At 40.6% G+C, this 22,738-nt stretch overlaps 3 protein-coding genes across 3 annotated transcripts in view; 1 reads left to right on the forward strand and 2 right to left on the reverse strand.

The window, feature by feature from the left end:
- Positions 1-8,983, reverse strand: part of top2b (DNA topoisomerase II beta) — a 29,293-nt gene extending 20,310 nt beyond the window's left edge. Inside the window, exons 1-4 of the mRNA XM_033637302.2 lie at positions 8,472-8,983; positions 5,146-5,310; positions 3,939-4,029; positions 1,015-1,078 (exon numbers count right to left, since the gene is read on the reverse strand). Coding sequence (XP_033493193.2) covers positions 1,015-1,078; positions 3,939-4,029; positions 5,146-5,310; positions 8,472-8,513 — 362 coding nt within the window. The 5' untranslated portion in view covers positions 8,514-8,983. The remainder of the gene's footprint in view (positions 1-1,014; positions 1,079-3,938; positions 4,030-5,145; positions 5,311-8,471) is intronic.
- Positions 8,984-9,315: 332 nt separating this feature from the next.
- On the reverse strand, positions 9,316-19,222 carry ngly1 (N-glycanase 1). Its single transcript, XM_033636117.2, has 12 exons — positions 19,068-19,222; positions 17,821-17,935; positions 17,456-17,689; positions 15,568-15,730; positions 15,249-15,468; positions 14,603-14,724; positions 13,886-14,031; positions 13,350-13,460; positions 13,086-13,268; positions 12,385-12,570; positions 10,773-10,950; positions 9,316-10,619 (listed from the first exon to the last, which is right to left on the reverse strand). Exons 1-12 carry the CDS (start codon positions 19,166-19,168, stop codon positions 10,453-10,455), a joined length of 1,926 nt encoding a protein of 641 aa, XP_033492008.1. The 5' UTR covers positions 19,169-19,222; the 3' UTR covers positions 9,316-10,452.
- A 218-nt stretch (positions 19,223-19,440) lies between these two features.
- oxsm (3-oxoacyl-ACP synthase, mitochondrial) lies at positions 19,441-22,152 on the forward strand. Its single transcript, XM_033636595.2, has 2 exons — positions 19,441-20,551; positions 21,471-22,152. The coding sequence occupies exons 1-2, from the start codon at positions 19,563-19,565 to the stop codon at positions 21,871-21,873; spliced, it is 1,392 nt and encodes a 463-aa protein (XP_033492486.2). The 5' UTR covers positions 19,441-19,562; the 3' UTR covers positions 21,874-22,152.
- Positions 22,153-22,738: the final 586 nt, after the last annotated feature.

A 22,738-nucleotide genomic window follows, 5' to 3' on the forward strand; every position in this document is an offset into this window, starting at 1 on the left:
AATAACCGTTATCGCTGCGTTATTGTTCAGAAAGCACTGCCAACACAGACGTTAAACATCGCACTGAGTTAGTATGCAACAAGGGTTCTAGGAATTCAAGATGACTGACAGATGTTTTATCTGTGCATTAACACAGCTAAAGGATACGTCCAGTTTAGACAGAGGCAAGACAGATAGAGAGAAACTGGAGCAACGTTCTGTCAGAGCTATGGGGTGGGGGGTGGGTGGATGTCAATGGTCATGAGATAATAGCGGGTGTGGTCTGTGTCTGGGTGTGAATGCACTTTTGAATAGGTGAGGTGGTTGTATTTAAGCAAAAACGGGGTGCAAAGTTGTTCGTTAAAATCTCTGTATCATATCCATCCACCCTTTCTCCGATATGTTATGATGTAGTCAGGTTTGCAGTGACTCAGGAAGACACCAGTGTTTAATAAGCTCAGCCACAAACAGGCTGAGTGAGCTGTGGACAGGAGCATTAACATCTCTATAAAACCACATTAGCAGCAGAGACCTGAGTGCGGCAGGGCTAATTGTATCATTTATACGGCAGGGGACATTAGACAGAGCAGCAGCTCGGCTGAAGGACACGCTGCTGTTTAAGCAGTCGGACGTTAATGCAGTTGACAGGCTGGAGGTGAACTGCATATAAAACAAGAGCTCAGTGCATTTCAGCACAGGCTCATTATACTGAAGATCTGCCTGGATCCATGTCTCAAACCTCCTCTGTCTACTTCATGTTTTCACTGAGCTCTGATTACAGCCACAGCATGAAGAAAACAGCCACCTGGATACAGGCAGGAACTGTCACCAGTACGACTCACCGATAAACACAGAGCATTTTCCCTCCAAAATCAGCTGCTCATCTTTTTTTAAGGATGTAACGGATTCGTAATAGTTATGTTTACATTTACAGGGGCATTTCAAATCAAAATCCAACACATTGAGGTGATTTACAGTACTTTGTCAAAAGGTACAAACTCTATTTGTAATTATATTATAGAACATTGTACTCACGGATCGATGGTGACCTTAATGGTATTCATGTTCTTGTCCCTTTGTTTGTTGTCTGCTGCATTGACTGTCAAGGAAAAAACATACAAATAAAACATACATACAAAAGTATCCAACATAAAGCTCTCATATAAAAATATACTGGATTCCAACAAATGATTTTTTTTAATCTTCAGTTAATGGGTCGATCGTTGTTTCAGTCAATCGCTTACTCTGTAATATGTCAGAAAATACCAAAAAGTGCTTATCAGAATTTCACTCAGTACATTTACATGCAGCTTGAGAAAATCAAATTATTGGCTTAGTCCGAGTAAAACCGGACTTGGACTTTTAAAAGCATGTTAACAGCTTAGTCTGATTGAAATTGGACTTTCAAATGCACGTTAACAGCTTAGTCTGACTGAAATTGGACTTTCAAATGCACGTTAACAGCTTAGTCCGACTGAAATTGGACTTTCAAATGCACGTTAACAGCTTAGTCTGATTGAAATTGGACTTTTAAATGCACGTTAACAGCTTAGTCTGATTGAAATTGGACTTTCAAATGCACGTTAACAGCTTAGTCTGACTGAAATTGGACTTTCAAATGCATGTTAACAGTGTAGTCCGATTGAAATTGGACTTTTAAAAGCACGTTAACAGCTTAGTCCGATTGAAATTGGACTTTTAAAAGCACGTTAACAGCTTAGTCTGATTGAAATTGGACTTTTAAATGCATGTTTAAACAATTTCCCCCCGGGGATTAATAAAGTATTCTGAATCTGAATCTGAATGTTAACAGCTTAGTCTGACTGAAATTGGACTTTCAAATGCACGTTAACAGCTTAGTCCGACTGAAATTGGACTATCTGTAGCTCATCTAACACACCTAGAAGAAGGAGATGACATAGCAGCATTCAGTATATAGCAGTTCAGTAACTCCCGGAAAAACAAACTAATAAACACCATGGCGACCGAGAAGCAGAAGACGCACTTCTGGACGGACGTTTATGGATGGTAAGAAAATGCAGATTTATTTTAAAAAGTTTCTGAACAAGAACCGGAAATGGTTCAATATGCACCAAATTATAAAGGACACAGTGCCACCCATTGAGGCGGAGTCAGACGTACTTGGTCAGAAATTTGGATTTCTCTTCTGCATGTATACTCAGACAAGACGAGAAGTCCGACTTGACTGATTGGCCAAGCTATGAGCTTAGCTCGACTACTGCGTGCAAAATCTAAAGTCAGAAAAACTATTGTGTATCGAAAGCAGTGGCATTCCCAATGTTTGAGCACTACTGCCTAATGATTTGAGGACGGTGTGTTTCTGTCATGACATATGAGAGATAAGAAGTTTTATTGTGTTTGAGTCGAATCATGTGGCTGATAACACAATCTTTAACTACCACTGGAAAAGCGCAAAGCCTCACAATTTTATGAAACAACTAACTTCTTCTTGAGTAATGAGGCTGTTAATATGACAATGATACAACAAAGGGCTCATGGAGAAGAACCTTAACATGATAAAATTGCCTCAACACTATCACACACCATCTAGACTGCACGGAGGGAAGTTTACAAGACAATTTAGTTTTGGAAATATAAATCTGAAATAGAAACTTTCCTTCAATGTATATGGGAATGTAGTTTGTTCAGACCACTCAGGATCAAGGTATAGAAATTTTAAATACCTGTAAGTCCAAAGTTATATTAACTAGGGGACTGGTCCCAATACCAAACATATCCAAGTGTGCATTTCCTGTTATTGATGTGAGGATAGTGACAGTCTGTTGAGTTATTTTAAGACACTGGTAAGAAACAAAGGCCCAGAGCTGAAAGACTGGATTAGTGCATTGGTCGAAACAGCATCTTACAAATTAATGCTTAGTAGAACATTAAAATGGAAGACAGTTTAAAATAGATATCAGTCTATTCCGTGACCATGTGATCCTGTAGAATTAATTCATTTATTTATTTGTATTTTTTTACTGGCTATATGTGTTTTCCCTATTATTTTGGAATAATATTTTTTTATGGACAGAATATGTATGCAATGTACCAAGCCTTTTAAAAACAAATAAAGAATTAATTTAATTAAATTAGATTAAATAAGAGATATTTAAGCAATTGAATAAAGGACTGTGTGGGCACTTCAGTGGCCAAAAGCATGAAACAAATTATACTTTTACATATACAAACTGTATAGCTTGTATTTTTTTCCTGAGTTTCTGCTTTAAATATCTATCACCTGCCCGAGCCTCTTGTACAATTATTTGGGACACAGCAGTAACATCCAGACAACAATACGTCATTAATCAAACACCTTTAAAAAAAAAAACACACAGGCTAAGAGGGCCAAGTGTGCAGAGATGAAGCAATCATCAACAACACTCCCATGTTGTGAGCACACTGTTGAGCAGCATCATTTAAAATCTGATTACACTGGTGCACTTTAGTAAAAGAGGCATTGAGCAAAGCATTACTCCCACACTGTACTGTGTCATTTTAACTAACATGTAATAGATATACAGACCTGCTTTTTCAACCTTTATTCAGCAGAGGAAAGCTGACTGAGCACACTTTGCACTTTACCAGGGAAAATAAATAAGGCTGGAGCTTTGACCGTGAGCTGCCACTAACACTGAAATGATTTCTCAGTCACCTTTTCATTTTTCACAAATGTCTCCTTTCAGGCTGCAAACAGGGCGCACAAAGACACGCTCACAGAGGGAAACTAATCTCCACACACAGCCTTCGATCAATGCTGCTGCTGAGCAGTGCCAGCAGCAGACTGTGAGTCAGTGAATGACGCTGACATTTTTATAGAGATAATAAGCCTTCACTATCCCAGTTATGGAGGGACAATCTCAAATGACAAATAAACCTTTATTTTAACTGTGCAGATTAGAGTGCCAAAGGATGATGAACAGTGTGGATTCGCTTACCGAGAATTTCATCAAAGATTTTGTACAGTCCAGGAACGTAGGTGATTTCTCTCTGGTTCATTCCGATCTCTTCATCAAAAACCCACATTAGCTGAAAAAAAAAAAAAGAAATCAACTTTCTGGGTGGACGACATCACTCAAAAAAAAAACATGCAAATGAGCAGATTGGTTAACATAATCGTGAGTGAGCTTATTAGCAGTAATACACAGACAAGTTTTAGGCTGATATGAATTTTTGATTGCTGATATTAATACAAATATATGTTTAAACTGGGAATACAAAAGACATTTATTTATAAGTCATTTATCTCCAGATCTCCATTTTCATCATCAGACCAAAATCTGTCACTCTGTGATCAAATCTTTTAAGTTACCGCAATCTCAGAATTGGTTACATGCAAAAACTTTTCAAAAACTCTCTGCCAATGTTGCATCATGTCATAGCCAAAGCCGTGTCACATGTGTCATCAGCTCATGACAGAGATGAAAGCACAAAATTTCTTTCTTTCATTAATCGTGTAATTTGCAAGGCGAACAAAATGCCAAACGCAGCAGTGAAGTGCGGCCTGCTTTGAGCTGCCATGCAATGTCATCCGAGCTGCGGCAGTCTAATTCTGTGGCGAAGTGCGGCCAAAGAAAAAGTTGAGGATAGTTTTACTTTTAGCTGCAAAGTCCTGTGAGTCCTGTGACATGTTGACCTACGTTATTAAGAATTTCCTTCCCCGAAACACAACAAAGAAAGTAATTATTGCACTTCGCCGCTGCTTGGTGTTTTTTTGGCATAAAATGTTGTTATGATCCAACATGCGCCAAATTAAAAATTTTATTAAAAATTTAACTGAGTAATATTTTTGATTAAAGGTAACTTGTGTTTTATTTGTGTAAAAAAAGGACCACATGTCTGCTTTTTCTGCACTCTCCCTCACTGAAAAATTCTGGATGTGGCCTCAGCCCCGCCCACCACCTGTGCTCACATTAGGTTGACCGGTAAAGAGCAGCGCGCATCAAGATGGCTAGCATTAGCGTTAGAAGAAACATCACAGATTTAGCCATAAGTGTTTAAGCATTTGTCAGACCCAGACTCAGATGAGGAGTCTGTTGTGCACCAAAATCAGCAACTAGCAGACATATAAAAATGGTAAGTTATAGTTAGCATCTTTCATTTGTTTATGTTATTCATTAATTTATAAGTGTGCTCTGGACTCACCTGGGTGACGGGCTCCACAGAGCCGATGTATGTGTCTGGACGGAGGAGAATGTGCTCTAGTTGGGTCTTCTTCTGGTACACTCTCTCCACGGACAACTTGGAGCCTGCCTTGTCCTTCTTGGCCCCTTCCATCTTGCCAGTTTCACTTCTGCCATTCGCAGCCTCCTGTTTGGCAGAATTGTTTTTGTTATAATAAAGAAAAGATAATTACTTTGTTGTGCTGTGGTAAGGACATCAGACTATCAGTGCCCACCAGCATAGGAACAACACAAGAGACCTCGCAGTGGCTTTGTGATTTTGGTGAGACAAAACCAACAGAAGCAAAGTACAGGCCATTATACGGTAATTGGCAGGCTCATGTTGTGTCTCTACTGGTGTTAGCTTTAAGACTTCTATCTCTCTGTTCCAAACTGGGTTAAAAATCAAGTTCTAAGTGTTAGTGAGCATAGGATGTGAGACTTTGATAATATCCAAAGGCAAATAAGCTGAATATTACGTAAGAAAATAGATACACTTACATTAAACATTTAACATGCAAGACAAAAAAAAGAAACCTTTGCCTTATATGTGAAATCGAAAGATCGAACAATGCCGTCAGTGCAGTCTGTTTCTCCTGGTTGGAATTCCTTCAGTATTCATTGTTCAGGAGATTTTTACCAAGAGCTGCATTATCCACAGAGGTCTCTGCCTCTCCAAAACAAACGCAGCAGGTGATTAAATTCGATAAAACACTGAATAAAACTGTTTCCCATTGTTTCTCCAACACTGTTTGGCTCATTGCAGAGGGGCTGCTGGCCCAGCTCCTGCTTATATGTGCACACCTTTTCTCTCTGATAACTTAAAATCTGGATGTTTAGGAGGTTTGTATCGGAAGCCAAATTATACACAGAGGTCTGTTCCTCTCCCAAACAAACAAAGCAGGTGATTTAAACTGGTAAAAACACTGAGTAAAGCAGTGTCACATTACAGATCAGTGTTTCCGAGATGTGTTCAGCACAACAGGGGCTGAAGCTGAGCTGCCGCAAACATTTGCTCAGCTTGTTTCTCTGATAACTTAAGATCCAGACGTCCCACGGAGAAAATCCCTCATCTGGTAAAAACATATACTTCAGAAGAGCAAGATCTAAAAGAGTGTATCGAAGGAGTGTGGCTTAAAACTGGATAAACAATCAATTTACGACCACTTCTAGCAGACAACCACAAGCCTGATATGTGCGCAAAGGTGATATGACACCACTGAAAGGTGGTGATGGTGACCAAAGGATTCAAAACATGTCCCTGATTAAAATGACAGATTTTTCTGGATTTAAATTTGGGATACTGCAAGTACACAACTCAACAAAACGTATAACATTGGTCAGGGTTTTTTTTTTTTACATTTTAATGTGGAAAAAAATTCATATAAGATCTTGCTGGAATTCAGACAAAATGTTAACATCTCTAAAAATCAACCAAATTAACGGTTAAGTCATGATTTGAACACACACGTTTGCACCACTAATTTTTAACTCAATCAGATAAAATTTTCTAGACTCCTGCATGAAAATCCAACATCTTTCTCTAAACTTTGCATCCCTTTACTGCCCTATTACACCACATAGAGGAGTAGTTTCAGAGCACTGTACTGAGGTATACAGAATACAACCTGTGACAACATAAGAATGGATGTAATGCAGGTTTAACACATTTTCAGTAGATGCACTTCACACACAGGTCTGCTGTATTAAAAAGGTGTATGACTGCCTCCTTGCATCACTGTTTTTTGAGATGCTAAATACTTGCAGTGCAGATGTGTTATGGTCACCTTGTTTAAAGGCAGATGAATAACAGCTTGTCCAACCACACTTCTGTCTCTGTTTATAGTATTAATGTTACAACATGGTGAAGCAGCGTTTTGTTATCATGCAGCACAAACCTGGAATAACCTCCCAGATGAGAAGCCCTGACTCTGACCATTTTTTTGACTGCAACTTTATGTCAAAACTCAATTTTAAATCGTTTTAAATAATCTTTTTTATCTTTGCACCTCTTGTCTGCACTTTTGCTATTTTCAGTGGTGTTTTCTTTAACTGTAAATCATTTAGTAAATAATTTTACCTTGTATAAATATTTTTCTCTTCACTCTTTTCTGTATCCTTTATTATGATTTATATTTTATTGCTCTGTAAAGCACTTTGAGTTGCTATTGTGTATGACATGTGCTACATTCTGTTTATTCTGTTTTATATTTGTGTACATTTTATATTGCTATATATTTGTGTGTCATTCTTTAAATCTGTACAGCACTTTGGTTAGCTGCTGTTGTTTTTAAATGTGCTATATAAATAAACTTGATTTGATTTGATACACAAATAAAGCTGCCTTGCTTTGCTTGGCTTAATGAAGGTGCTCATAATAAGACTATGGTGACTTAATACTATGTGATCAAAAACGAATACATCCAAGGCACAAAATCTGGTAGCCAAAGCCATGCTGACACTGTAATGAACTGTAAATGCACCCCCCGACCTGAGAGACTGTCTCTGACAATGCCTTTGACTGAATGTGTGTGTGTGTGTGTGTGTGTGTGTGTGTGTGTGTGTGTGGTTTGTGAGAGAGTGGGGGTCGGTGGCATATGGGTCACCATACTGGTCTTGTTTGAAACTACGCCATTGAAAATGCATGCCCACTTGCACTAGTAGACACCTACCAAAACACGAGTCAGCACAGTGAATTCATTTAAAAGTTGATTTACTAACTTTAACAGATGGTTTGAGCTCAGTGAGTTCAACACTGGCAACTTTACAAGCCAGTCATTAATATTAAATGAGACAGACTTACTGAGAGAAGACTTACGCCATTAATTTTGTTTATAACATTGCTGTAATAAACAATGCACCTATAGAGCATGTTGTAAATTAATGCACTGCAACTCTATTGCGTAGCGCATATTTAACATTACCAATGAGCAAGGCACATCCCCTTCCTTTAGTCTGATAGTGTTTACTATGGACTCTTTGCTCCGTCCCTATCGTGAAACAAAATGCTATGGTTGTCTCTGCCACTATAAGTTGTTGTTATCTTTGTAAACCCGGTCCAGCATCAGGGCTAAGGCCTGTGTAACCCGGTCACATTTAAATCCAGATCATTAAAGCTGGCTGGTCTTTAACAAGCGTGCTCAGGACTGGGGACGCTGTGGGCTTGCTGGGAGATTTAAACGCGAGATAACGCGTTTAACGCCCCGCTGCACCGTGCTAACGTGAACACAACACTTACACGTGAAACAGAAGCATAATATACTCATAAAACTGAGTTAGTAACGTTATCGGTGTGATAAATTAACTTACCATCCACGCCAGACCCCCGCTTCCTGCTGCGCCGTTGGACATCTTCCTTTGTGATGCTTATATTTTCTGATGCACCTCTCAAAATGTCTTCAGTTCCAGTTGAATTAAATGTCCGCCAGCATAACAAAGGTCTCACTTGCTGAAATGTACCCGGACCCGTTTATCTTCCATGTTCTTTCTCCGTTTGCGTTAGCAGATAATCCTTTGAGTGTACCAAAACAAGCGGAGGGGAGTGTATCGCGGCTATTGTTAAAATCGACAAGCGGTGGCACAGTAGGCCTAAACTTCCAACAAAGATGCTAACCGGCTGCTAGCTGCGAAATAAATACTGTACAAAACGCGCGTATTAAATAGGTTTACAATTTCATGTGAAAACTCGACAGAATAAAATAGCAGTTTAACTGAAATGCTCTCAAAACGATACACTTAAATACATTTCCTTCAGAAATCAAACGAATATGAGCTAGCAGCAGCACCAGCTGTCCGGCTCCGCCATCTGCAAGATAGACGGCGAATCGTCTCCGAGATAAACCGACCAATCAGGTGGCTGCTTTTCAAAGGCACCGGTACTTCGACCAATCAGAGAAGACAACACTTAAAGGACATGGTGTTCTTTCAACACAAGATGGCGGCAGAGCTCCAGCTTCACCACTGGAGACCAGACAGTGTGAAATGTAACGCATACATTCTCATAGCGAATACTAGACTGCAAAAATATATTTTATTATATTACCACGTTTCCTAACATCCAGCCCTTCCCACCACACCAACACAATGTATTATGATAAAAATAAATGTATCTGGGCATGGCAGGGTGGAAGAACACCATAGCTTAACATTAACACACGTCAATAATCAGTTTATTACTGGCAGGAGAACTGGAGCAACCTGAACTGACAAGGTGATCAGCTCTGGTTCACATGTGCAATGTTTCTATGTACCACAAATTACAGACACACTGACAGTAGAAGCAAATATTACAAAAAACTATGGCTTTAAAACTCTTTACATGTTTATTGTAGACTGCATGTCTCATAAGTCATGTGGCCCTTTGTCACATCATCTGTACTCTGTGATAGGTACAAAATGCATGTCTTCACTCATCTATCAGCAGGCCATGCATATTTAAAGGAGCAGTGTGTAGGATTTAGGGTGATTTAGTGGCATCTTGCGATGAGGACTGCAGATTGCAACCAGCTTCAACATCTCCCAGTTACAGTAACTTCAGTGTTTATTGTTCAGGAGGTTTGTACCAGGAGTTGAATTATCTGCAGAGGTCTCTTCCTCTCCAAAACAAGCAAATTAAAACCAGTAGAAACACTGAATGAAGCAGTGTCACATTACAAATCAGTGTTTCTGCAACGCTGTTTGACATGTCAAAAAAGGGCGGCTAGCCTAGCACGTGCTATGTGTGCTCACTTTTTGTTTCTGATAACTTTCACTGGGAGCAGAATTATCAGCAGAGGTCTCTTCCTCTCCAAAACAAACAGATTCAGTGATTTAAACCGGTAAAACCACTAAATTAGGCGGTTTCACATTAAAAAAATCTGTTTTTTCTATGCTGCTCTGCACAGATGGGCCACAGGGACACACGAACGGCCGTATCTGGAGTCAGTGTTTGGTTTGTCCATTCTCAGCTACCGTAGAAACATGCTGGTACAACATTGCAATCTCTACAAACGAGGTCCTGCTCCTCACGTAGATACACATGACTCAATCTAAGGTAACAGAGAAACGATTCTTATTTTCAGGTGATTATACACGTAAAGAAAATTTTTTTTTTTTTTTTAAATTTTTGCCAATATGTCCCACTGAATCCCACACACTGGACCTTTAATCATCCTGAAGGACCGACACAAATTCAAATATTGCACTGATTTCTTTTCATACAAAACTATCATCCAAACAGTTAACTCTGAACTTGTCCCAGAAGTCAACACCAAGAAAAATTACGGATCCGATTTAGTTGAGTAAAAAAGTGTTAAGCATCCTCTAAATGGATGAGGATTTCTAGTGAAGACTGCTCTGGCTCCTTTAAGCTTTGTCTGAAGAGCTGAGAGTGCTGCCATGATTCTCCACCACTGAGTTCTGCTACAACAACGAGCTCTGAGGAGCCGGATAGACTCTGGAATGACTGCATCTTCCCATCTGAAGGTTCAAACACAGGAGACGGGGAGGGAGAGGAGAAGAGAGGAGAGGAGAGGAGAGGAGAGGAGAGGAGAGGAGAGGAGGAGAGGAGAGATAATGTCAAACAAGTATATTTAGAGTATTTGTATGAGAATATCAATTAAATAACCATACCTCCAGTGAACTCTGTAGTGATCTGGCCTGCCTGCAGGTGCCAGCAGACTTTCCCAGAGTGGAAGGTCTGGCTACCAGCCATGATAGAGACGGACTTCATCTTCATTGCCACCGGACTGAAGTCAAACTTCCAGCTGATTCTTCCCGTAGAGGAGCCTTCTGTTCGAGCTATGTAAACCTGAAGATAGAAATCTGGTCATCACACCTACCGCTGCATGTGAAGCTAGTGAAGAGTTTATTCTCATTTCATACACTCCCTTAATATATATGTGTCCAATCCGTATCTAATCTTAGTCATGTACAAAATCAAGTTTTCAAACTGCAACATATTGCAGTGCTTGTTTTGGAGCTGGTGGGTTTTCTGCTCTGTGAAAAACAGAAGGCGCTTTCTCTAAACACAGACACCCACTCTTGTCTTGGCATGGTTCTCACACAGTCTGATTAAATTACACAATGACTACAACTTCTTTGAATTGTAAATGCGGCCGATTAGCATTCAAACAAGGCACAAAGTGTGAACTTTTTCTTTTTTAAAATCAAAAACAGGCACTCCACCAGTTTCATACCACTAGGATCCTGATTGAAGACACTGCCTAAGACTGCCCAATCATACACTTATATTCATTACTAGTCTTTTTGATGTACAACTGACAGCAGACAGGATTATATTTCACTGAAATTGTATCTTATGATTTCATGTGACAAATAAATTGACTGGCTGAGGCACACACAACTTTGATTTTTGACAATTCTCTTTAGCAATGGCTCTAAGGATTGAAATGTCCGATTGGTCCAGAGTGAAATATCTTAACAACTATCAGATGGATGGCCATGAACTTAGATTCAGATGTTCATGGTCCCTAAAGGATGAATCCTGCTGAGTTTGGAGACCTTTGCTGCCATCTTCTGGTTAACATTTGAACTTGTCCAATACTTTGGTTCATGACTAAATACCTGCAATGTAAGTGACAATCCTCTCGGCTTTAGCTGTTGCTGCTTTGTGTCGAGTGCTAATAATAGGCATACATAAGCATGTTAACACACTAAATTCAGATGTGATCATGGTTAACATTACACAGTCAAAGGTGCAGGCTCTGCCAAACTTTGTCAAAAAGACTCACAGAGTACTCACGGTGCAGCTAGTGTGGCTGCAGACTCCTAGTCTTATTATAATCTCTCTATTACAAGTACTCTAGTCTGGCTCACAGGATGTAGAGTATATTACAGTTTTCAAAATCCCTGTCACCATGTGAAACTAGTCTTGCACAGCCATATCTATTTCCACACTTCCTTTTAACACAGTGTGTGAAACAACAATAATAATCTCAGAGCTAGCAACCTACACACTGAAAAGTCTTTTAATGTTTTATGTAGCGTTTTCTCTCACAGGGATTTAGCCATTTTAATGCCAGCGCTCACCCATACACCCAACAAGTTCCCTACCGACACTATTTTGCAAGTGCGTGGTATCCTGGGCTTGGGACCACCCAAAATGATTGTGATTGGTTTAAAGGGTTTTAATGTTTCCTGTCTTTGCCATTGAATACTGAAAAAATAATGTTCAAACTGAAAAATATGTTGTTTTTTTTATCCAAACAATAATAAAACATACCATCTGCCAGTCCTCCTCCACCTTTCTGAAGACTGACTCCTTCCTCCACACACACTGATCCCAGCTCTGGATGACTTCAGAGTTGTTGGACACTCGACAGTACTGGTCTTTAGCGGCATTGTAGCGCACGTGCAGTAAACAGTCCCTCTTCTCTTTCTCAGTGGGAGTAAACACATATTCTGCAGCCTGAGAAAAAACACACAGAGACACACACTTATTTTCATTAGTCAAATACTGATTTGTATCAGACATCCAGCTACTAGCTTTCACGCTATGATACATCAAGCTGTTATTATGCTAAGAATGCAGCACTGCCTCTGAGTGGTGTTTAATGCAGCTGTGACATCATCTATTGTACTCATACTGTAAATATGAAACAGGACTGATCATAAGCTTCGTAAAAGTAGGATGCATTGCAGAACAGGTGTATTTATAAAGGTGGACCTAATTAACATCAGAGTATATACTACCATTATCATCCCTGGTTGTTATTGAAGATTTAAGTGTCCGACAACATCCTAAATCAAGTGATTAGAGAATTAAAAAGATCCAACATATGTTTGCATTTTAATGACAATCACGTTGCTGTTGGGAAGAGCTTAGTCGAAATGTCTCTTAAATTAAATATAATTAAATGTATCAGTAGATACATAATGCTGAGAGGAGTAAGTTCAATTATAAAACCATATAATGAACAGTACCTGTGTGGAGGTCCCTGTATCCTTCCTGGTCTCCCCCCGTGCTATCCTCCAGGCCAGAGAGCCAGAGTTGCGTCCGCCCAGCTCTCCTGGTTTTGGTTTCTTGGGGGAAATGAACTCTACCAGTTCGACAAGCAGCCTCTCTGTCAGCTCCTTCTTCCTCTCTGGACTCAGGGACTGCTGCCTCTTCAGTTTTAGAGCAGATGGAAAGTGCTTTACGTTGGACTCACCACAACAATTAGTCTGATATTCAGGGTTCTGACTTACCGTGGTATTAAGCCCATTGATGGTGTGCAGCAGCCAGGCCTCCTGAACCTTGGTCCTTCTTGACAATACCTCTGGATGTTTGCAGGAATATCTCCACGTCACATCAACCACCTGCATCACAAACACATGCCAGAGGACTGTCGGTTAACCCTGGAAGAGAATTAATGTCTAAACAACAGTCAGCAGTGCACAGCTCTTTACTGATTGGCCTAAAGGGGGGTACCAGGCATTACAGGTGGAATTACATTGCTTAGCCAACATGGTGATACTCCTGCCTGCTTCTCCAAACTGGGGACATACCAACTGGCATCTAATGCATGTAATAGTAAAAAATCTGAACTATCCCTTTAAGGACATGACACTTTTACTTTAGTATTGAACTGACAGGTTTTTAACTGACCCACAGAAATAAGATTACAAAAAGGCAAACGTTTAAAGTGAAATAAAAACTGGACAAATACCAGTATGTGATCGTATTAGTACTAGTAGTAGTGGCAAGAGTTGTAGTGGTGATATGTAGTGTCCATTTGCCTGACCTGATCCTTAGAGAAAGCCAGAACGTAGGCCAGTTTCTTCCCCCAGCCGACCTCGTACAGTAAAGGCTTATCACAGCTTTTCTCACACGAGTCGCAGTGCAGCCAGCGGCGCTGAGACACCGAGTAAATCTCCGTCCACACGTGGTCTGAAACGTCAGAGACCGGAACTGATTTACAACAAGGCTTTCAAACACTTCATACACTGCATAAATTGTTCTGACATTGAGCAAGCATTAGAGTACAACATTTTGTGATGATATGATGTTCCTATACATCCTATCCTATCCTATACATAACTATAAAACATTTGAGTGTGCAACATCAGTTTTAACCTTGAGAATAACTTAACGACTACTACTAAAACTTTTTTTTAGATAAACAGCAGCTCTTTCAGGTTGAGGCAGGTTTCACTACAGGCCAACAGCCCCAAGGCTGCTGAGTACACATTCTGAAACTCACCTCTCTGCTGAGATATGTGTTACATAAATAATATAAACACTGCGTGTGAAAGTTCATTCACAAGCTTAGAAAAGTAGACTCAAGGTCTACTTGTTCAAAACTTTCAACCACATCTTTCTGTAATTAACTGACTAGGACTCAGGACTCTTAGTTAACAAAATCTCCTTCTAACATGTCAAACACAGATGTGTAAGTCAACTGCTGCTTAGAATATAAAATTAGCAATGCAAGAACCACATCCGTCAGTCATGTATGTACCTGTGCTGTCCCAGATATATCTGGCCTCAAGGCCAAGAGCTCTGCAGCACAGTGTGAAACAGTTAGCCCACTCCCCACAGCGCCCCCTCCTGGTTTCAAGTAGCTTCTCAGGATTATTGTACCTGGTGTTAATGATAAAGAAATGTACATCAGTGAAAGCAAATCATTATTATTACCTCTGCCAAGGAGGTTATGTTTTCGCCGGTGTTTGTCTTTTTGTTTGCCTGCAAAATAACTCAAAAAGTTCTGAACGGATTTTGATGAAATTTTCAGGAAAGGTTGATAATGGGACAAGGAACAGATGAGAACATTTTGGTGGTGATCGGTTGAAGCGAAGTGGATAAAATAATAAAATGGCGGTAAATCCGAGCTGCTTGGTGGAGGTCTGCTTTTCTAGTTCTACATGCGTTTTATGGCAAAATTCATTTCATACTTTTTAAATTCTTACATTTAAAAGTTTGTTTACAGTAAATACTGCAAAATAAAAGTCAGGGATTTGACAATAAAATGTACAAGCAGTGAAACTTTGTCTCTTTGTGTAACTTAAACCTAATTTTATTACACTCTGGTAAAACTGATCCCAAACTCTTTAACTGCAGTTGCAACAACGAGCCAAAATGTTGCACAAACACACACAGGCACAAACCTGGGGAATCTGGTGGAGAGCTGGCAGCTCTGACAGAAATGGTTCTCCACTCGCTGGGCTCCCCAGCGGAGGTCATCGGGGGTAGGACTGAGGGACCCGGAGTTCTGGGTCCGGCCTTTGCAGCGGCTGCAGGGGAGACAGTCCACCCAGGAAAAGAAGTCTTGTTTGAACCAACTGAGCAGCTCCAGCACCAGGAATTCTTCCATTCCAAGTTTACATTCTACAAACAAGAAAGCAAATCAGTTGGTTCCTCTGAGTCCTTGTTTAAAAAGGAGCACACAGTGTGATTAAATCTTTTGAATGAGTGAGAGGATTTCACCTGGATCTGCCTCTTTTGCCTCCTTTAGCTTGCGTTCAGCAGCAGAGGACATCTGCTGGTGAGGGATGCAGCTCCTGGCTTTGCGCTGGAGCTCAGGGTTTTCATACATCATCACGTGTTGGAAATTTGACTGGAGAGTCACAAAAAAGCTCATACTGCTCTCCTGACAAAAGCACAGAAAAATCCTGATTACAAACATAAGTAGAGACAGAGTGACAATTTATCAGAACTGAAGGAGGTATAAGGATAGGTTCATCATATGGAGACGTTCATCTGAGATGTAGGGGATCGTATGAAAAGAATTGGGGTGGATGGTGGGGTGCTGAATGTTAAATTTCTTTTCTTTTTTTTTGTTAAAGCTGCAGCCCTCTTTAGCATTACTATTTTCTTTGCTACCTCCCCTTGATTAGAAAGTAAAACTGTGACACCCTACCCCAATATTTTAAAATAATAGAAAGGCAAAGCATTAAAAATGTTGAAAACAGACAGGCTGCAGCTCTTCTGCTATTTACACCCATTCCTACGACACGTTATTATGGATCCCACTGTGTGCTGTGATTGGCTAGTACTCGTCAAGTCAACACATTGAGCTCGGAGGCGATTGGGATTAGGGCAAAGAGGTCATGGTAAGGGTTAGTGCTAGCTCATCTTAGATGATCTCTGAGATTCAGGTGGTAAATTTACGAGAAAACCCTACAAATGTATTAGAGCAAAGTCAAGTGACGTAGTGTGAAGAGTGACAGTCCATGGAGAGAGTGAGATGTGGTGGATAATTGGGTCCATCACAGGACTTTCACACAGGAGACTGGAGTTTAGGTCCAGTATAAGTTGCCGGCTTATTATTGTTAGACATATTTGACTTATTAATTTCAGTTTTTAAGATGTATAAAGCTGCTGAATGCACACTGTGTACATAAACTTGAGCAGAATAGCTTAATAGACGTATTTGGATTTCTGTCCTGTTTCGATGTTGTTAAGACACCCAGGAAAATACACCTGGGGCTGTAAAAAGCCACATTTGGCTATTTACAGCCCCAGGTGCAAATAGCATTGCTGGCTACAGACACTTGGGAGCTTGTCTCTGCCATGATGCTACATACACTCTGTACAACAAGAGCATTGGCACCTGGGGTGTAAATAGTCAGTGTGGCTACACGCCAGGTGCAAATGCTGTTGTTGGCTACAGACACCTGGGTGCTAATAGCATCAGTCTTTATCATTTCAGTCAAAACCTCACAAGTTCCTGCTATTCCAATGATTTGCTGCTTTTCTCTGTTTTACATAATTGTAAACTGAATATCTAAATATAAAGTGCAATTTGGATTGTTGATCAGACAAAGCACATCATTTGAAGATGTTATCTTGAGGTCTGAGAGACTGTGAAGGCATTTTTTAAAGATTGTTCTGACACTGTGTGTGTTAAATGATGAATCAATTAATCAAAGAAGTACTTGGCAACTTAGGAATAAATTCAGTTTTTAATTATTAATTTAGGAAAAAAAAGCCCTGAGAGAGAAGCAGGACTGCTGTCCTTTACAAAGGACAAAGTACACCTGTATGACATACTGCACACGCCAAGGCCATCATCTGCAATGATTAGGTGTTTATTCTGTTTTATTTTGCAGATGATCTGGCATTACAAGTGTTTTATATACACAAATTGGGGTTTCAACATGCAATGTGGATGTCTCCCTTCTTTCTGGCAAACTGGCATTTGATTGAGGTTTTAAATTATTATGATTTGATGTCATGGCCAAAAAAAAAAGGAACAAAGTGAGGTGTGTTTTGTCTCCACTGTGACCCTGCTACATTGATATTATAGCTGTACACTTCAGATATGTTCAATCACACTTTTTGCCATTTTAACCAGGGAGGAGAATATCTTTACCAAGGATGGAGGCTGTGATGGAGGTTGTACAACTGGCTGGCTGGAGGCAAAAGCAGAGCTCTCTGGTGCTGAGGCAGGGGCAGAGGCAGAGGCAGAGGCAGCAGCGCCCTGAGCAGCAGGCTGGACAGACTGTCCTCCATGTAGCCTTTGATCCCTCTCTGCCGCTATGGATTCCCTGATGAGCTTGAGCTGTTCCACTGATGCAGACTTGGGGAACACCAGGTGGGTCTCAGCCTGAACAGAGGGGAAAGAGGTCATAACATAACTCACAGTTAGGCTAATGGCAGATAACCAAATAGACCCTAGGCAATTAAGCAAGTGGTTTAACTTATTACAGTAGCCATGTGACAGTACTTATGAATTACCTCCTCGAATCCCATCTCAAACAGGCATTCCACAGCACCTTTGATGGGCAACAGCTTGGTGGAGAATGTAGGATTACCAATGCGGATGGATCTGTACTTTTCCTCATTGGGATACCTGTTGGAAAGTCACATATGAGGAAGTAGAGCGGTTCTCAAGGCTGTTGGGGAAATACATTTCTTCCTATGGGGTGGAAGAGACAAATCACTGTATACAAACTGAAGAGTCATGTGTTCAAGGGTGAGAAATATGTGAGAAATACATGATAACTGCTTTATTATCGCACAGAAAAAGGGCATTTTCATAAAGTCATATTTCAGGTGAGTGTGCTCGGGTATGAATGTTAACTCTACTTAAAGAAGCAAATGATAACTTTAACTTAAGACATTTATTTATTATATTTCAACTGTAAAATACTGACTTAAAGGTACATTAATTCTTTACAACAATGTCTTGACTACACAATAACTGGTGTAATGATTGCCCCAATAGTCTGAGCAATTTCTGAACTTTTTTAGTGTCCTAATTTATTCTTATATACACAATTCTTGGATGTATACTTAACATATGACGCAGATAATGTACATATTTCTTATTCTTGTTGCTAATTACGTATGTGCTATATTGCATATTGTAGAATAACACACATATTCTACATTTATAAAACTTAACATATTAGTTTATACATTGTAAAGTAGCATAATGCACATATCTTACATTTTGTAGTGCTCAACATTGCAGAATAATACACATATACATACATATGTATACTTCTTATTTCTATTGTCTTATAAGTCTCGATGCTTTACATCAATTCTGACACCTAACACTGCAGCGTATTACAGAGACAGTGTTTGCAGATGTAAGAGGTGAATATAGACATGTAACTTAGACAACTTTAAACAGCTTCCCAATGAGTCAGTTGTATGACGAATAATCCAAAACACCCTCTCCATTAATACTTAAGTTAGGTAAGGGTTTTCCATGCATGGGCGTGTGCTCACACACAAGGACAAGTAAAAATGCCTGACTTTTAAACAGGGTTTGGTTTGACACCATGTGTACAGGCAACAACAGCATATACTGGAGCTCAAGTGCAGCTATGTTAGCTTAACCGGCGGTTAGCCCGCTCATGACACAGTGTTAAACTACTTATTTGTCATGTAACGTTACAGGAAATCTCAGGTTAGCTAACACATGACAACAATCCGCTCAACACACTGCTGGTGTCATAACTTCACAGCCTTACCTTAAAATATTATCCGCGTATGTAAGTAACAACTTCGCGACGTCTAGAAAGACTTCGTTTGAGTTTTCACACAGTGTTGTCACGGCTGGTGACACCGCCATGCTCGTACTTCTTGCTGTGATAGCTAGCTTGAATGCTAATGCTGCAATTTTGGCTAAATGACGTTTTCGGGTCCTGAGTTTAGCTGACCTAGCAACGCCTGAAAACTTGTTAGCAGCTTTAAATATTATATAATCACTATATTTTACCATAATTGTGTTTAATAACGCATAATTATCTGTGTTATTGCGCTTTTATTTTAATAAAATGTTTTAAAATTTAATAATTTACACGTTAAACGAATCTGGCGTTCGACAATGCTACCTAAGATTAGCTCATGTTAGGAATGGACTGGTTTCTCGTTACATGAATGTATCAGCAAATGACGGTTAACATTGAAACAGTGCTCGGGACCATCACCAAAGCTACAAGCTAGCTGTGTCAAACTTTACAGGTATGTCTCCTCTGTCATCCTGTTGGACCAGACTCCAGCTGAGTACACTAAACTTTAGGGCACTTCTTCACAAGACTGTCTGTGTTTGTCCAAAGCCAGACTCCAGACACCACAGCTGTGGACAGCACAGGAGGAGGGTTGTTATTACTGGTATAGGGTTGGTATGTCCTCTGGGCACAGGGACTGCAGTAGCCTGGGACCACCTGATAAAAGGTCAGAGTGGGATTGTTGCTCTCCCCTCAGAGGAGTACAAGACTGTTCCCTGTAAAGTGGCAGCATTGGTGCCCAGAGGAAATGAACCAGGTCAGTTTAAGGAGGAGAGGTTTACCTCACGTGGGCAGATCAACAGCATGTCACCAGCCACTGTGATGGCCCTCGGAGCTGCTCAGCTGGCTCTGGAGGACTCAGAGTGGTACCCTGAAACCACAGAGGAACAGCTCAATACTGGGGTGGCTGTGGGCATGGGCATGGTTTCACTGGATGAAATCGCTCGCACCTCTGCTGCCTTCCAAGAAAAGGGCTACAGCAAAGTCAGCCCCTTCTTTGTGCCTCGCATCCTCGTCAACATGGCTGCAGGGCACATAAGTATCAAACATAAACTGAAAGGTCCAAACCACGCAGTGTCCACAGCATGCACCACAGGCGCACACGCCATAGGTGATGCCGCCAGGTTCATTGCCCACGGGGATGCAGTTGCTATGGTGACAGGAGGAACTGAATCCTGTGTGGGGCCTCTGGCAATGGCCGGCTTTGCCAGGGCACGCGCCCTCGCCACCAAATGGAATGACAACCCCACGCAGGCATCGAGACCATTTCACCCAGAGAGAGAGGGCTTTGTGATGGGCGAAGGAGCAGCGGTGCTCCTGCTGGAGGAGCTGGACCATGCAGTGAAGAGAGGGGCCAGGATCTATGCAGAGGTCCTGGGTTATGGACTCTCAGGGGATGCCAGCCACATAACTGCACCCACTGCAGATGGAGACGGAGCATTCAGGTGACTCATCAGTTTTTTTTTTCTTCAGGGGTTTTGTTGTTTAAGCATGCAAGACACACACAACTTCTGTCACTTATTTAAGCAGTGGTTCCCAACCAGGGCCTCGAGGTTGAGGTGTCACAAGATGACGAACAGAATATGAAATAGAAAAAAACACATCTCTGTCACACACAGTCATTTTTATATTAGGTTGCAGGTTGTACAAATGTGTATTTTATTGTGTGGGTGTGTGTGTGTGTGTGTGTGTGTGTGCCACTCTGTAACTCTGGTCTGGCTAAGATAATAAAACCACTTACTGCCAACTCAAACTCTGCTTTAATAAGCCCCTATAGCATGAGAGATGTGTGGAGATTCTGGTAGAGGTGCATATGCACAGTGGGTTTTTATCAGAACACAGCTGCCTGCTGTAGTCAGGTTTATGTGAGCGATTTTTGCAGACCTGACAACCAAAAGAATGAGCAACAAGGCGCTTAAAAGTTCTGTCAAGCTAAGGGGAAGTGCAGAGTCAGGTGATATTTCTCTGTGGTTTCTGACACCTTCACATTACACAGCTACTTGATTTATGTGAAATAATAATTTGTGTAAGCCTAATTGCTGAGATCAAACCTCCAGGTTAGTCCAACTTCTGTGGAAGACAAAAGTTAATTGTAAAATTATTGTCCAAACTGTCTGAGCATTCATTACAGTTTAGAAAGCTACCTCCAAGTTCAACTTTGACCTACTGCACTTACTGTAGCTGTGTACACACAGTGTCCCTGTGCAATGAGGACATATTATTGACATTTCAGGTGCACTCACATTCAGTTTGAGAACAACAACATGCAGTTATTGTTCAGTAAGCAGCGTTAAAAATGAGCAAATTGAGCCAAAACAAAAACACAAGTTGTAATAAACTGAAATTCAACCCCTGTCTTTACAGATGCATGTCTACAGCCCTCAGAGATGCTGGCGTCTCACCAGCAGATGTGACATACGTGAATGCTCACGCTACATCCACACCTTTAGGTGATGCAGCTGAAAATGCCGCCATCAAGAGGCTCTTTCAGCAAAGCGTTGAAAACCTTGCCGTCTCCTCCACCAAGGGAGCCACAGGACACCTGCTTGGGGCTGCAGGGGCCCTCGAGGCAGCGTTTACCGCTTTGGCCTGCTACCACAGGGTCCTGCCCCCAACGCTCAACTTGGATCGTACAGAGCCAGAGTTCGACCTGAATTATGTTCCTTGCACAGCGCAGCAATGGCGGACTCAGGGCCGACGGGTCGCTCTCACAAACTCTTTTGGATTTGGTGGCACTAACGCATCACTGTGTCTCTCCAGCATGTGATGACACACTGAGACTAATTCTTGACTTTATATTATATTTGAAATCATCAGTCTGTGTTCTTTTTTGTTTTGTATGATAAGAGTTTCACTAACTGAATATTTTTAGTAGAATTATTCAGTACTACTGTGGGTATGAATGGTTGTCTGTCTCTATGTGTCAGCTCTGTGATAGCCAGTCGACCTGTCCAGGGTGTACCCCACCTCTCGCCCAATGTCCCCCACGATCCCCAACAGGACAAGTAGCTATGGAAAATGAATAAATTACATTGAAAGTACTAAATCCTTGTAATGATTGACTGATGTTTTTGTTTTATTTATTTTTTTTAATGAAAATGGTCAAATTTACGCTTGTGAGTGGAGGGATAAATCTGGGTCTGGAAAGTAACTAACCCACACTTGACTCTCTCTCATTGCCACTGTTGAGGTGCCTCAGAGCAAGGACAGTCATCTCAGTGGCAAACTGACCAGAGTTACAGATTAATCTATCAGTCATATTCACAATTAAATGATAAATTGTTTGGTCCATTAAATAGTAAAACACATTTTATATTATAAAATGGTTAGTAAAAAAATGTACGGTATGACTTCCTAAAGTTGAAGGTGACATTTTCAAATGTCTTTTTCTGCCCAACTAATTTAAATTGCAATTATTTGAAACAAAGAAAAGCAGAGAGGCAGAAAATTTGTTTTTCAAAATGGGAAATAGTTGATTTATTTTCTAGTGATCAACTAATCGTTAATTGTGTGATTGCTTTACTTTCACTAAAGTGAATAAAAAAGTCATTCCTTATCTCACGTTACTAAGTTTGGTAACTGTCTTACTCTACATACTGATTAAACTCCGACTTACAGCTTTTGGCCATGAC

The sequence above is a fragment of the Epinephelus lanceolatus genome, chromosome 16, assembly GCF_041903045.1.
Source record: "Epinephelus lanceolatus isolate andai-2023 chromosome 16, ASM4190304v1, whole genome shotgun sequence".
In the NCBI taxonomy this organism is placed as follows: domain Eukaryota; kingdom Metazoa; phylum Chordata; class Actinopteri; order Perciformes; family Serranidae; genus Epinephelus; species Epinephelus lanceolatus.